The 12,500-nt window shown below is 49.4% G+C and overlaps 1 protein-coding gene across 5 annotated transcripts in view; it reads right to left on the reverse strand.

Annotated features, from left to right (window-relative positions):
* Positions 1–12,500, reverse strand: part of vav2 (vav 2 guanine nucleotide exchange factor) — a 111,530-nt gene that overhangs the window by 2,993 nt on the left and 96,037 nt on the right. For all 5 annotated transcript variants that reach the window (XM_027004193.2, XM_027004195.2, XM_027004192.2 and 2 more), the window contains 18 exons: positions 10,178–10,277; positions 8,565–8,660; positions 6,720–6,788; positions 6,382–6,468; positions 5,474–5,559; positions 5,224–5,356; positions 4,690–4,704; positions 4,305–4,414; positions 4,003–4,104; positions 2,896–2,984; positions 2,722–2,735; positions 2,527–2,548; positions 1,930–2,057; positions 1,716–1,787; positions 1,471–1,532; positions 967–1,083; positions 600–687; positions 351–474 (listed from right to left, as the gene is read on the reverse strand). In XM_027004193.2, the coding sequence (XP_026859994.1) occupies positions 351–474; positions 600–687; positions 967–1,083; positions 1,471–1,532; positions 1,716–1,787; positions 1,930–2,057; positions 2,527–2,548; positions 2,722–2,735; positions 2,896–2,984; positions 4,003–4,104; positions 4,305–4,414; positions 4,690–4,704; positions 5,224–5,356; positions 5,474–5,559; positions 6,382–6,468; positions 6,720–6,788; positions 8,565–8,660; positions 10,178–10,277 (1,514 nt within the window). The remainder of the gene's footprint in view (positions 1–350; positions 475–599; positions 688–966; positions 1,084–1,470; positions 1,533–1,715; positions 1,788–1,929; positions 2,058–2,526; positions 2,549–2,721; positions 2,736–2,895; positions 2,985–4,002; positions 4,105–4,304; positions 4,415–4,689; positions 4,705–5,223; positions 5,357–5,473; positions 5,560–6,381; positions 6,469–6,719; positions 6,789–8,564; positions 8,661–10,177; positions 10,278–12,500) is intronic.

Here is a 12,500-nt window from a genome sequence, read left to right on the forward strand (position 1 = left end):
AGGCGAAAATCATTCCCAACGCCCCCGATGCTGCATGTGTTGAACAGAGCCCATTCAGGACTAAAGACTCCGCCAGCAGCCAGAGGTCCAGAGGCAGCTCTTTACCTCCGTTAGAGGGGGCGGGTCCCGGCCATACAAGCCACAGGGTGATTGACGGGTGAAATGGTGAAAGGCGTGGCGCGCAGCATGTGGTGGGCGGGACCAGCTGCTGAGATCTGTTTCTTCAGAGTGTTTCAATGTGTGTGTGAGTGTGTGAGTGTGTGTGAGTGTGTGTATGTGTGTGAGAGTGCGAAAGAGTGGGCTAGAGGGTCAAACAGCCAGTAAAATAGGGGTAAGGGCTTGATGGCTACCTGGAGAGCGGGTACTGGCCCGAGAATTGGAGCGCTCTCGGGATTTGTACGGATACCGTAACGTGGTGTCCAGCAGCTTAAAGCTTTCTTTCAGTGAGTGAGACTGATAATACTCAACCAACTCCTGTTAGGATGAAAACAACAAACAAGAAAAACAAGAAACAGAAGCGTAAACACACTCAGCATGTTTTAAATGACTCCTGTTCTTTTATGACAGTTGGGATCTGCTTAGCTGTTTGTTTCTCTTACCAGGAGGCTTTCGAATTTCTTTGCTTCTGTGATGTGAATCCAGTTGTCTTTTTCGATGACTTTAATGTGCTTTACTTCATCATTAAACCTGGTCAGGAAATCATATCAGGGTTAGGGTTTAGGGTTAGGGTTAGGGGTTAGGGGTTATGGTTTAGGGGTTACTTACATCTTGGTCCTAATGCTTACACTAACCATAACTCTGACACTAACAGACAGGCACTCTGACATGGAATGCCTATACATGTGCATTGACTGCTGCAGTATTCTGCAATCAGTCAAACATGGTTATGCATACAGTGCATTTTCACGTAAGCACCATATGCCCAATATGTTCATGTGCTTCTGCACATGCTCACGTGTCACTCACTTGATGCTGATGGCGAACCGTTCCGCCTCGGCTGTGCGCTCTCGGATCAGGTACGTGCCACTGCTGTGGGACTTCAGCAGGTTATCGGCCTGCTGCCTCTCCATGTTCCCAGCAAACCTGCATACACACGTACACACACACACACACACACACACACACACACGAATGATCAAATATAACCTCAATCGCATGTACTCCCACATTTTCTTCAGTCAGCAAACACCTCATTCATCACTGCAGGTCTTATACAGGGGTCAGCGCATTATTAAAAGACAGAAATGCCATGTGTGTTGCATACAGCACCGTTTGATCAATCATCTGTATTGATTCAAGCTGTGAGTGCAATTCATCACCTATTGATGAAATTTATTTAGGTCAAAAGTTTCTAGAGTTGTTTTAATTACACATTCTGCCCTGCCTGTGATTCCACCACCCTACTGTAGGCAAGCCCAACAAAATCAATACCACCAAAAACTGGAAAAGAGGAGGCGCAAAGAGCCCTACCACGGATAAACATAATAATCCGTCTCTCTGGAACACTGCCTGCTGGGGAAGGTCTGGAGTGGCTGAGAGAGAGAGAGAGAGAGAGAGAGAGAGAGAGAGAGAGGGGGGAAAGGAAGAGAAAAAGTGAGAGTGGGCGAGAGAGATAGAGCTAAAGAGAGAGAGAGACCAATGCTGACCAACCAGTACATTTCTTCCCTCGCTGTAATAATATTCACACCGTAGGTTTTTAGGCTTGGGTGACTTACCTTTGGGTCCAGGCAAGGTTTGACACTGGAGCTGGGAAAGTAGCCTGTCTTCAGGGACTGAACGAGCCTGCCCTGGGAAACACACACCGGCGGCGGGGATTAACGGCGACACCGTCGTGGAGCGCAACCCGACCGCACCGTGGGGAGGCCCGTGCAGCGGATCTGTGTTTGGAGTGCAGGTGTTTGGAGGGAGAGTCCCCCGGCAGAAGCTCACCTCCCACCAGGATGTGTCGGGGTCTCCCTTCAGAAGCTCGATGACATCCCCCGTTTGGAAGGAGAGCGGGCACCGGCCCGGCGGGGCGGGTGTGCCGTGGTAGTTCCTGATGGCCACCATCTTTGGACCTTCAGTAAGGCATGCACAGACACGGGTCCAAGAAGAGCACTTTCAACAATGGCAAAAAAAAAAATCAGTTAAGCAAACACAGGAAAAGTCTGAGATTAATCGGAAGAAGTGTGTGGACAGGACAGCAGTCGGAGCTCAGCTCCTGGTCTTATGCAGAACAAAAACAGTGCGCTTTTTAGCAGCGGCTAGTTTGCGGCACTGACTCTGTTGGAATGCGTCTGTTGTTTCTGATAATCCTTTTAGCTGTTTAGCCTGCCCCTGCTCACTAGATGGCAGCAGAGAGCCACAGAAGAAGACCCAGCAGCGATCCATCAGCGGGCCTTTGTCCACTCGCATTAAGCTCTGGGTGAGAGAATTCACCCAGAGCAGCGGGCACTGCAGTCTCTGACTGCTCCTTAATAAGACACGGGTATGTTTGTGCATGAGCAGAGTGCAGTGGGACTAAGTGCCCTGCGCATCTATTCTTACCTGACTGGGGAAGTCCGGGCTCCTGTTGCACACAGAGCAGATTGAACATTTCAGTCAGTTAGTCAATTTAACTTTGATTTACAGATGTGTGAAAAGGGCCAGAATGAGAAAATAGGAGCACAGACTGCAAACGATGCATATTCTGCCCACACTAAATAATACGTCAGTATAAAACCAAAAAACAATAGAACTCACACAATCATGGGGACCTAGGAGAGAGACAGACAGAGCGAGAGAGAGAGAGAGAGAGAGAGGGAGAGAGAGAGAGAGAGAGGGAGAGAGAGAGAGAGAGAGGGTCAGTGGCGGTTGACGTAAATTCCAGGAGATCTTCAGAGTTCATTACAGCAGTGATCAGCATGTGGAACTCACTTATTTTACAGATGGTGATGATCTCCAGGCACTCTTTATGAGCGCCGGTCCCACAGCGGGAACAGTAGTAACCCTGGTAGAAGATACCCCTTCAGGGGGGAAAGAGAGGGGGGGGGAGAGATAGAGAGGGAGAGAGAGAGAGGGAGAGAGAGAGAGAGAGAGAGAGAGAGAGAAGGAAGAGAGAGAAGGAAGAGAGAGGGAGAGAGAGAGAGAGAAGGAAGAGAGAGAGAGAGAGAGAGAGAAGGAAGAGAGAGAAAAGAGAGAAAAATGAGGAAGGGTTTTATGGGTAATGAAACATCCTGTGATTTCAACATCTGTGATTTGTGTCCAATCAAAGCTTGAACAAGCATCCAAGAAGGAACCCCATATTATGATCATTTCCAACTGGCCAGTTTCACTGACCGATCTACTTTTCTGCAGCACTGTGTGCGCACTAGGGCTTCAGTACAACGCTCACTCCTACACACCACAGCCTGTGTGCGCTAGTGCACCAGTCACACTGTTAAACACCACAGCACTCTAGTGCGGTGTGACACAGGGCCATTAGAATTAGCTGTTCACAGTCTGCGTGCACACTGGTGCTTATCGGCTGCACAGCGGCAGATTCAGGTCAGTGTGGAGCTGCTGTCTTATATGGGTCAATAAAGCCTATCTGCTGTAGCTCAGGCCGGCAGCAGTAAAATGGATTGAAGCCTGTTCCGTTTGGTGTGTGTGTGTGGGTATATGTGTAGTGGCCACGCAGATATCAGTAAGGGCAGTGCTGTCAGGGGTCTCCCGGGTCCCTATGTATGTGCGTGTGTTGTAATTTATGACCTCATTTTATGAACAACCACAAACAATACTCATTTTCTTTTGGCAAAACAGCTCTGGTATAGTGTCAGGGCTATATGAGACTCCATCCACTTTCTCTTAGTGCGTGTGTGGTGTGTGTTGGTGTGTATGTGTTGGGGTGTGTGTGTGTGTGTTAGTGTGGGTGTGTATGCGTTCAGGTGTGTGTTTTGGTGTGTATGGGTTTGGGTGTGTGTGTGTGTGTGATGGTGTGTATGTGTTTAGGTGTGTGTTGATGTGCATATGTTCAGGTGCATGTGTGTATATGTGTGTGCTTACCTCAAAAGCATCTTGCAGGCCCTGCAGTTGGTATTCTTTTCAAATGTGTGCATCTGGAAGTTGTGCTGATTGGCTGTGGCTCTCTCTGGCTTGATGTTTGACCTGTTGTAAATAGGGAAGCAACCACAGGATAATTTGTTTACAAAAAGCATTTGAATGCCTCTCCTCAAACAGGGTGGCCAACTGCATACGAACCTCAGCTCCTTATCTGAGAAGGCATTTGACTTGTATTTAAATAGGACAGACAACCACATTTGAATTTCGGATGTTTATTTTAGCAAAAACAAGTGCGCCAGACTCACATGGCCATCTCAAACTGCTCCATCCACTTTCTCTTGGTGTCCTCCGTCTTACAGAAGAACTGGAAGCCTTGTTTCCCTTTCAGATGGATCAGGTAGAATCCGTAGGACCACTGCAAAGGGTAGAGACCAGAAGGAGGGGCATCACGGCAGAGTCCAAGACAAGGAGGCGGAGTTACACATTGTTTTTTCATAAGTCATTGAGGTTGAAAAAAACACTCCAAACTCCAGACTCTGGCAATTCCTTTCTGATAACTCAAGGATACTGGGTAGGTCTCAAGACAACAGACCACAAATCAAATTATCAAAGAGGTGGCAGGCAATCACAGCAAACGATTCGTACATAAATTACAGCTTAGGGAATGAGCAGAGGTTTACGTCAGCTTACCATCTTTCCACTGGCCTGGCAGGCATGCAAGAAGAAACACCAGATAGTAGGGGTGAGAGGGAGAGAGAGAGAGAGAGAGAGAGAGAGAGAGAGAGACCCAGTTACACATGCAGTGTCTTACACATGCTTAGAGTTTCGGAATGTTAGACTCCAGGGGAAAAGCTTTTTAAACGAACCCGCGTCCGCGTGCCCTCTAGAGCGTAGCGGAGAGCAGCGTGGCTCTTGATTGGCCTATTTGACGTGTGTGTGTGTGTGTGTGTGTGTGTGTGTGTGTGTGTGTGTGTGTGTGTGTGTGTGTGTGACATTACAGGCACCATGTTGCACGTTCAAGGACGAGATTACAGGAAGAGATTACATGAGCCTCATCCATCAGCACTGTACGTAAAGCTCATAGTCTCAGACTCCCCCTTGGCTCCCAGTATTAGTGAAAACCACAATATGCTGAAACCAGTTTTTAAAAGGAAGACGGAGGCACGACTCTTTTCCGGAATTTCCACCTGCAAACGCTGGGAGGCTCGCGCAGGCATCCTCTACCTTTTTCATGTCCCTGTTGTTGGTGGGGTCGTCGGACATCTTGTAAAACTGGAGCTCGATGATCTCTTTCAGCTCATAGTTGTAGCCTTTCCTCTTGCACACGATTACCACTTTGTCAAAGAGGAATATGTATCTAGGAGCAGACGGGAGGGGTGTGAGACACACGGCCTCAACATTGCATGCGTGTAAATTCAGTACTGGAGACACAGCAGCTTTTAAGATGCAACAGAGTCCAGCGAGAGCGCCTTACCGGTCTTGTTTGGTTCGGTTTACTATAGAGCAGACTTTCAGTTCTCCATCTATCTTTGGTCTCCCATACTCCTCCAGATTCACTTGCTGCAGAGGACACACACACACACACACACACACATACACATACACATACACATACACATACACATACACACACACACACACACACACACACACACACACACACACACACACACACACACACACACACAAACACACACACACACACACACACACACACACACACACACACACACACAGCATGCTATCTGCAAAGCCCAGTGTTCTGCTTTTATTGGCAGGGTAACTTCAGATAAAAGTGAAGAGTCCGAGTATACGATACTCATATATGCAGTGGGAGGTTCGGAACTTTTTCCCCTAAAACACTACAGTCACAACACACCTCGGCTTTCGGCTGTGGACTCATTTATATAGAACGGCTACTCAGGTTGGCACAAGCCACCCGAGTGCACTAACTGTGCCGCATGCCCCTACACTAAGCGGCTCTCCGCCTCTCTAAGGCAGCCTGTCACGGTTCTCCCCGGTGCGCAGTAATGGATGAATGAACGGGCTCTCGGACTCTCACCCATTCTCTCCCTCTATCTCCCTTGCAGCATTTCCCGTGCCCCAGGCACTCGTGAAATGCTCGCCTAAACACTACAGCAAACAGCCGGCAGCGAAGGACGCAGAGATCTCACGCCGCTTTTGCACGGAATTAAAGAGCACTCTCTGAGCTCCCGCAACCCTGGAAGAGCTGGCGATGTATTCCAGGGAATAGTCTCAGCGCGGGAGGGGAGCCACGGTGGAGAGCGGGACCCAGGAGAACGTTTCAGCCACATGGCATGAGGGATCTTTCATTTGACACAGTTCCACGAGAATAGGGAGAATTAAAAGTCTGCCTCTTACCAGATTTTCTATCGAGCTTTGGAATTCACTTATTTTCTTCAAGGTCTCATTGTCTCTCTTCACCTCGTTGATGTACATGGCCAGGTCCTTCGGAGACAGATGAAAAACAGAGAGATTGACCTTATAATTACCTCAAACCGACACTCCCTCTGGCTGGTCAGCGTCTTACATCGCTGTGCAGTCATCGGCAATGCTCCAATCGCACTCCTTTACGCCTGCGATGGGAACCAATGGGCTCCAGGCCTGACCATGTGGAGGGTCAGCATGGCATAAGACCATGGAGAGGCGGAGGAGATTTGGGGAGGGGTGATGGGGTAGACGGGGCAGAGGTCGCTCACCTGCATGGCCTCCAGGGCCTCTTTCAGCTGCTGCCGTTCAGGGCGGTCTGTTGAGTGACTCAGCAACTCCTGTAGCAGGACAGGAAACAGACACAGCCGAGACGCTGGTTACACTCCGCGCCCACTTACCAGATTACTATACGGACACGGGCACCTATGATGCAGCACGGGGAACCGTCATGGCGTATTACACTGTCATTACCCCAGAAAAACCTCAGAACCGAAAGCTGACAACTTCCTGCACGAAACAACGTGGCTCACTAACACGGATATAACACAAAGATACTTACATACAAAACTGCTTCACGTACTCAGAAAATCCCCTAAAATATGCTTATTTGGATCATCTGAAAAGAAGGGACTTTAAAAATCAGCTTGAAAGCTTATGGACTATGTTTTTCGATCTCTTTTCTGACAATACAGCTGTATTATAGGGAACAAAGAGTTCCAACAACTAGGTTTAAGCCGAGAGAAGTGCGCATCTATACTGCAATGCTTCACAGCATTCTGACAGTCTTCACGAGCCGAATTCCACAAGCTTGGAGAATAGACGGCATCCTTGGTCCTTCCTGGTGAGCTCACACGCATGGCCAAGACTTCAGATGAGGGCTGGGATTCTTTCAAAACCCCACGAATCTGTGCTTTCAGATGTGTGTCTCCGTGTGCGTGCACAAAACATGCACAAAACCTGCCTAAATTAAGCCACAGCGTACTCGCACGCACACACGTGCACGCACGCACACACGCCATGCATTAACACTTCTGCACAGTGCTGTGGGAGGGATTGAAATGGGGTGTGTTTAATCTAATTTCTGCATGGTTAATTTCAGCAGCCCTGAGCGATAAGGGTCCAGTGTGAAATATGCAAAACAAGCACGCTACCATAACCCCCCCCCACCCTGTAGCTCCACCCATCCCACCTCCTGCTTCATTATGCATGCGAGATCGGAACCGCCTTCTTTTTACACGTGAGCCCAGTGAACAGTGGTTCAAGGCTGCAGGGGCTTGTTGTCTCCGAGGGAGACCATCTCAAACAGCCGTGGGGAACCTTACACACAAGACACCGGTTGCAAGCACCCTTTGTGGATAGGATTCCCTACTATTGTTTTTGAAAGAGCTTAGAGTTTAACTTGACTGTTGGACCGGGTGCTCAGACTGGCCGCGCTGCTGTCCGCCAGCATTGACAGCGTTTCGGGGAAACAAAACTCTTTGTTCAGGCCAAGGCTTTGGTGGCGAGGGTGAGATGAGGCAGGAAACTGGGTGAAAGTCAATGAAGGGAAGGACCTTTGCTTTCACTCTATATGGAGCAACATTGAACAGCATTACCCTGAGCACCAGTTGAGCACTGGTGAACCGAGAGCCCATTCCCAACTCTCACTCACACACACACACACACACACACACACACACACACACACACACACACACACACACGCGCGCGCGCGCATGTGCGTGCACACAAATTTACAGCATTTAGCTGACACTTTTATCCTGAGCGACTTACAATTATGACTGGATACAATTTGAGCAATTGAGGGTTAAGGGTCTTGCTCAGGCGCCCAACAGTGGCAACTTGGCAGTGTTGGGGCTTGAACTGGAAAGTCAAGTACCATAAACACTGAGCTACCACACACACACACACACACGCACAAGCACACACACTCAGGTTTGCTGCAGACTCAGCCTTTTGCCTTTGGCAATAACAGTACTACCACAATAACATTTTGTCCACTGTACTGTTAAAATACTTTAATCAGACAGACAGACAGACAGACAGACAGACAATCAGACAGAGTCAAATCAATAGCACCAAATCTTTACAGACCCCTGTAATTCATCACTGACCTTGAGCAGTAGATGGTATTTCAGGACCCTCTGCATGGGAACCACCAGCAGATCCTGCAGCTTGAACTTCCCTTCCTGAACTTTCATGGTGCACTCCTAGAGGGCATGAGCAACAGGTCATTCAGCAGAGGTACCTGGAGAACACAGCACAACAACACTCTCCCACCCTCTCTTACCTTCTCCCACCCTCTCCCACCCTCCCCCACCCTCTCCCCATCCTCTCCCACCCTGTCCCACCTTCTCCCCATCCTCTCTTACCTTCTCCCACCCTCTCCCACCCTCTCCCCCATCCTTTCCTACCCTCTCCCAGTTTATCCCCTCTCTCCCCCTTTCCCACCTTCTCCCCCATCCTCTCTTACCTTCTCCCACCCTCTCCCCCATCCTCTCCCACTCTCTCCCATCCTCTCCCACCTTCTCCCACCCTCTCCCCAATCCTCTCCTACCCTGTCCCACCTTCTACCCCATCCTTTCTTACCTTCTCCCACCCTCTCCTACCCTCTCCCACCCTCTCCCCCATCCTCTCCCACCCTTTCCCACTCTCTCCCATCCTCTCCCACCCTCTCCCCATCCTCTCCCCATCCTCTCCCACTCTCTCCCACCTTCTCCCCATCCTCTCCCATCCTCTCCCCACCCTCTCCCCACCCTCTCCCACTCTCTCCTACCCTCTCCTACCCTCTCCCACTCTCTCCCCCACTCTCTCCCACTCCCCTGCATGTACAACCACACACACACAAGCATCAGTCTGCAGAGATTACTTTGTTTTTTCCTCTTAGGTGTTCAACACATCTACAGATTAGATTTCATAATCCCATTCACAAACTTAATAACACTCTCCCCACACTTGCCCTTTCTCACATTTGGCCTTTAGCACTGAGTGACGAGGGAATTCATCACAGTGTTTATTAAGCTGCGTCACTGTCATTTTTACTCAAAAAGATTCTAATTTTGCTCCACTCTAAGAGCCACTCACTGAGCATGCTCACTACTGCAGCACTGAACACCTGTCTAATTTGCAAACCTTCCTTATGAGGCAGGCCACCGCCTGATAATCGTCTGCACTTATCAACAATCTTCCGTCATTTCCTTCGCACTAGTCCTGTCTATTATATTCGTCCTAGCTCCGCCCACCAGCCGGATCCAGTGTGTATTTATAGCTGTATTTGTTGCCACTCTGCCTGTGGTTCGCAGCAGTGCTGCTCTGTCTCTTCCTGAACACTACCACAAAATGAGCTAATGTCCCAGAAACGTCAGCGGGTGGCGCAGCTTTGTCTTAGGCGGCGGGGGGCGGGGGATGTTTGGGTAGGGATCATCAAGCACCACTGTGCTAGTTTTTTTCTGACACGTGATAGGTCAAGGGGAAATTTGGACACCCCAGATAGAGGCCGATTCAGTTGTGGAGTCACGCTCAGACGATACCGTTCTGGAGTCGATAAGGCTTCACAGCAGGAACCTGATTAGGCCCAAATCTGTATCACACTCTCTCTACTTCAGTGTAGCTGATTTACTGATAAGAGCCCCCCCACCCAACCCCGCTGAGCCAATTAGACTAACAAGCTTGATTAGAGGAGAATGAGGAGGGCGGGGCAGGAGGTGCTCAAGGGGAGTGAGCGTACCTCCACTTTGGTCTTCACCTCCTCCCGGACGGCGATCAGCTCGTCGAGGGTCTTCTGAGCGTGCTCCATGTGGCTGCAGTACTGGCCGTAGATCAGCAACCTAGAGAGAACGCATGTTGCCAAGGTCAACACGGGCATTACAATGAGTCAGGGTTTACACGCTTGGCATGAGTCAGCAATTACCCTCCATGCCCCCTGATTTGCAACCTAATGAGGCACTTAAATCACCAGGTTGCATCTTCATTTGAAAAGGTCAGAAAGTATACTGATGGAACACATATTATTTAGAAAATATCGCTATTATTATAATATATAGCAATATATAACATAATAGAATATCATCAGTAATATTATCTATAAATAAAGGCCTATTAAGTAAGCATATATTGACATTTATGATCATATGAATTCATGGCAATAAAAATGGAACACTGGTTTGCAGTGGAACGCCAGTGGATCTAATGCAAACAGACCCTCGTAAATCTCTCTCCTAAACTTCCCTTGTGCTACCGAGGATATCAGATGCAGATTCAGTCGTTTTCACCACGGACTACCGACACAGATAGGGTCGGAAAGCAACCCCATGTGGCGCATGGGACCATGAGTGCCACAGAGTGTCGCTTTTGATTAAAGCAGGAAACTGACGTAGCTGGCAACTGCAAACTGCCCGGACATGTCTGGTACTAGTGCCCCCTTCATCATGCTCGCGTGGCAGAGTAGAGCTCCTGCCGTGGAAGGTCCTCACTGCAATCTGAGCTGAAAAGGAGGCCGTGATGTCACTGCCAGCAAACCTCCCACCTCCGTCCAGCTCTACGCGTATCAGATATGACATGGTGGAACGCGCGTTACAGTAAGCACACAGGTTGAAGCACGGCTCCAAACAGACGGCCTCCCCCCCCGAGGCGGAGTCTGAGTGGAGCTCGGCTAATGGGGCTTCCTCACTGCCTGGCTCCCTGCACTGGTCTCCGTGCCCCTGGGCTAAGCAGTCCTGATTAAGCTCTGATGGGGCACTAGAGAGACGGCGCCGCTCCTCGAGGAGGGGAGGACGATGAAGATTAATGGGAGGACTGTTCGCCGACGATCTGCGAGGTACGTTCTGCGGTGCACAGAGAGCGCGCAGGGCAGGTGTCAAGAATTAGCTCTAATAACAGATGTCACGGACATAATTGAACATGAAGGTCTTTTTATGAGCCAATTTTCAGATCAAATAAGTAGAATGGATCATACAATGTTCTGCCAGAGAACTGGAGAGAGAGAGAGAGAGAGAGAGAGAGAAGGAACACGAGAGAGAGTGTGAGTGAATGAGAGTGAGCGAGAGAGAGAGAGAGCGAGAGAGAGAGAGAGAAAGAACACGAGAGAGAGTGTGAGTGAATGAGAGTGAGCGAGAGAGCCAGACAGAGTGAGTGGTGGAATTTTCTTCCAGTTTTTAGCGGGATAGAAGGATTTTACGGTGTTTACCTCAGAAAAGCCCCTGGTGTAAGTGCAAAACTCAGCATGTCTTCACCCTGAGGGCACAAACACCACACAAGGCTGATAGCCAAGGGCACACTGGTGAACAGGGGCCGTTAGTGGTGCTTAACGCTACTTGAACCCAGTGCCCGGGATAGTCACCTTTATTTATAGAGCTGTTACACCGCCGCAGCTCAACACTGACGGCAGCCAAACCAAAACAAATTTAGGCACTTTTTAATGGTGTAATGGAGACCTGAATATTGTCAATTCATTTAGTGGCTATTGCACAAATGCGCTAAGGGGCCGTGGTAAAGCGTGGAGCACCCATCCGTGCCTCTACATGGCAGGCTCCATTTCCCACTGCAGCCATAAGAGTGGGGACAGTACTGATCCCATGAAGAAGTGCACTTTAACTGCACTAATGTACGTGGCCTCCCCGTAAGCCATAAGGCCTAAACAAACCAAACAAAAAAAAACAAAACAGATGCTCATGATGATGGAAGCTTTTTTTAAATGTATTTATTTATTTTTTTATAGCAGAGGCAGTGATGCTGCAGATTTCCATTAGTTGCGTGCTGTACGGAGCCTGAACCGGAGTCCCCTCCCGCTGCCCAGAGTGCACTGGGAGAAGCCCTGCTTGAGCGTGTGAGTGCTGCGTGAACACACACTGCCTGAACGAACAGGCATCTCTCACCGGCAACGCTGCCAGCTGTGTAAGCTCTCTCATTACGGAACAACTGTTACAGATGTCATCCCCTATCCCCTACCCCCCTGCTACCAGCCCAGAAAAACAAAAACACAACAAATAAGCAAAGAAAAACAAACAGACGTAAGTGCTCACAGCCGCACGGCCTCCGTCTTGGGCCTCGCG

This window comes from Electrophorus electricus, chromosome 6 (assembly GCF_013358815.1).
Source record: "Electrophorus electricus isolate fEleEle1 chromosome 6, fEleEle1.pri, whole genome shotgun sequence".
Classification (NCBI taxonomy): domain Eukaryota; kingdom Metazoa; phylum Chordata; class Actinopteri; order Gymnotiformes; family Gymnotidae; genus Electrophorus; species Electrophorus electricus.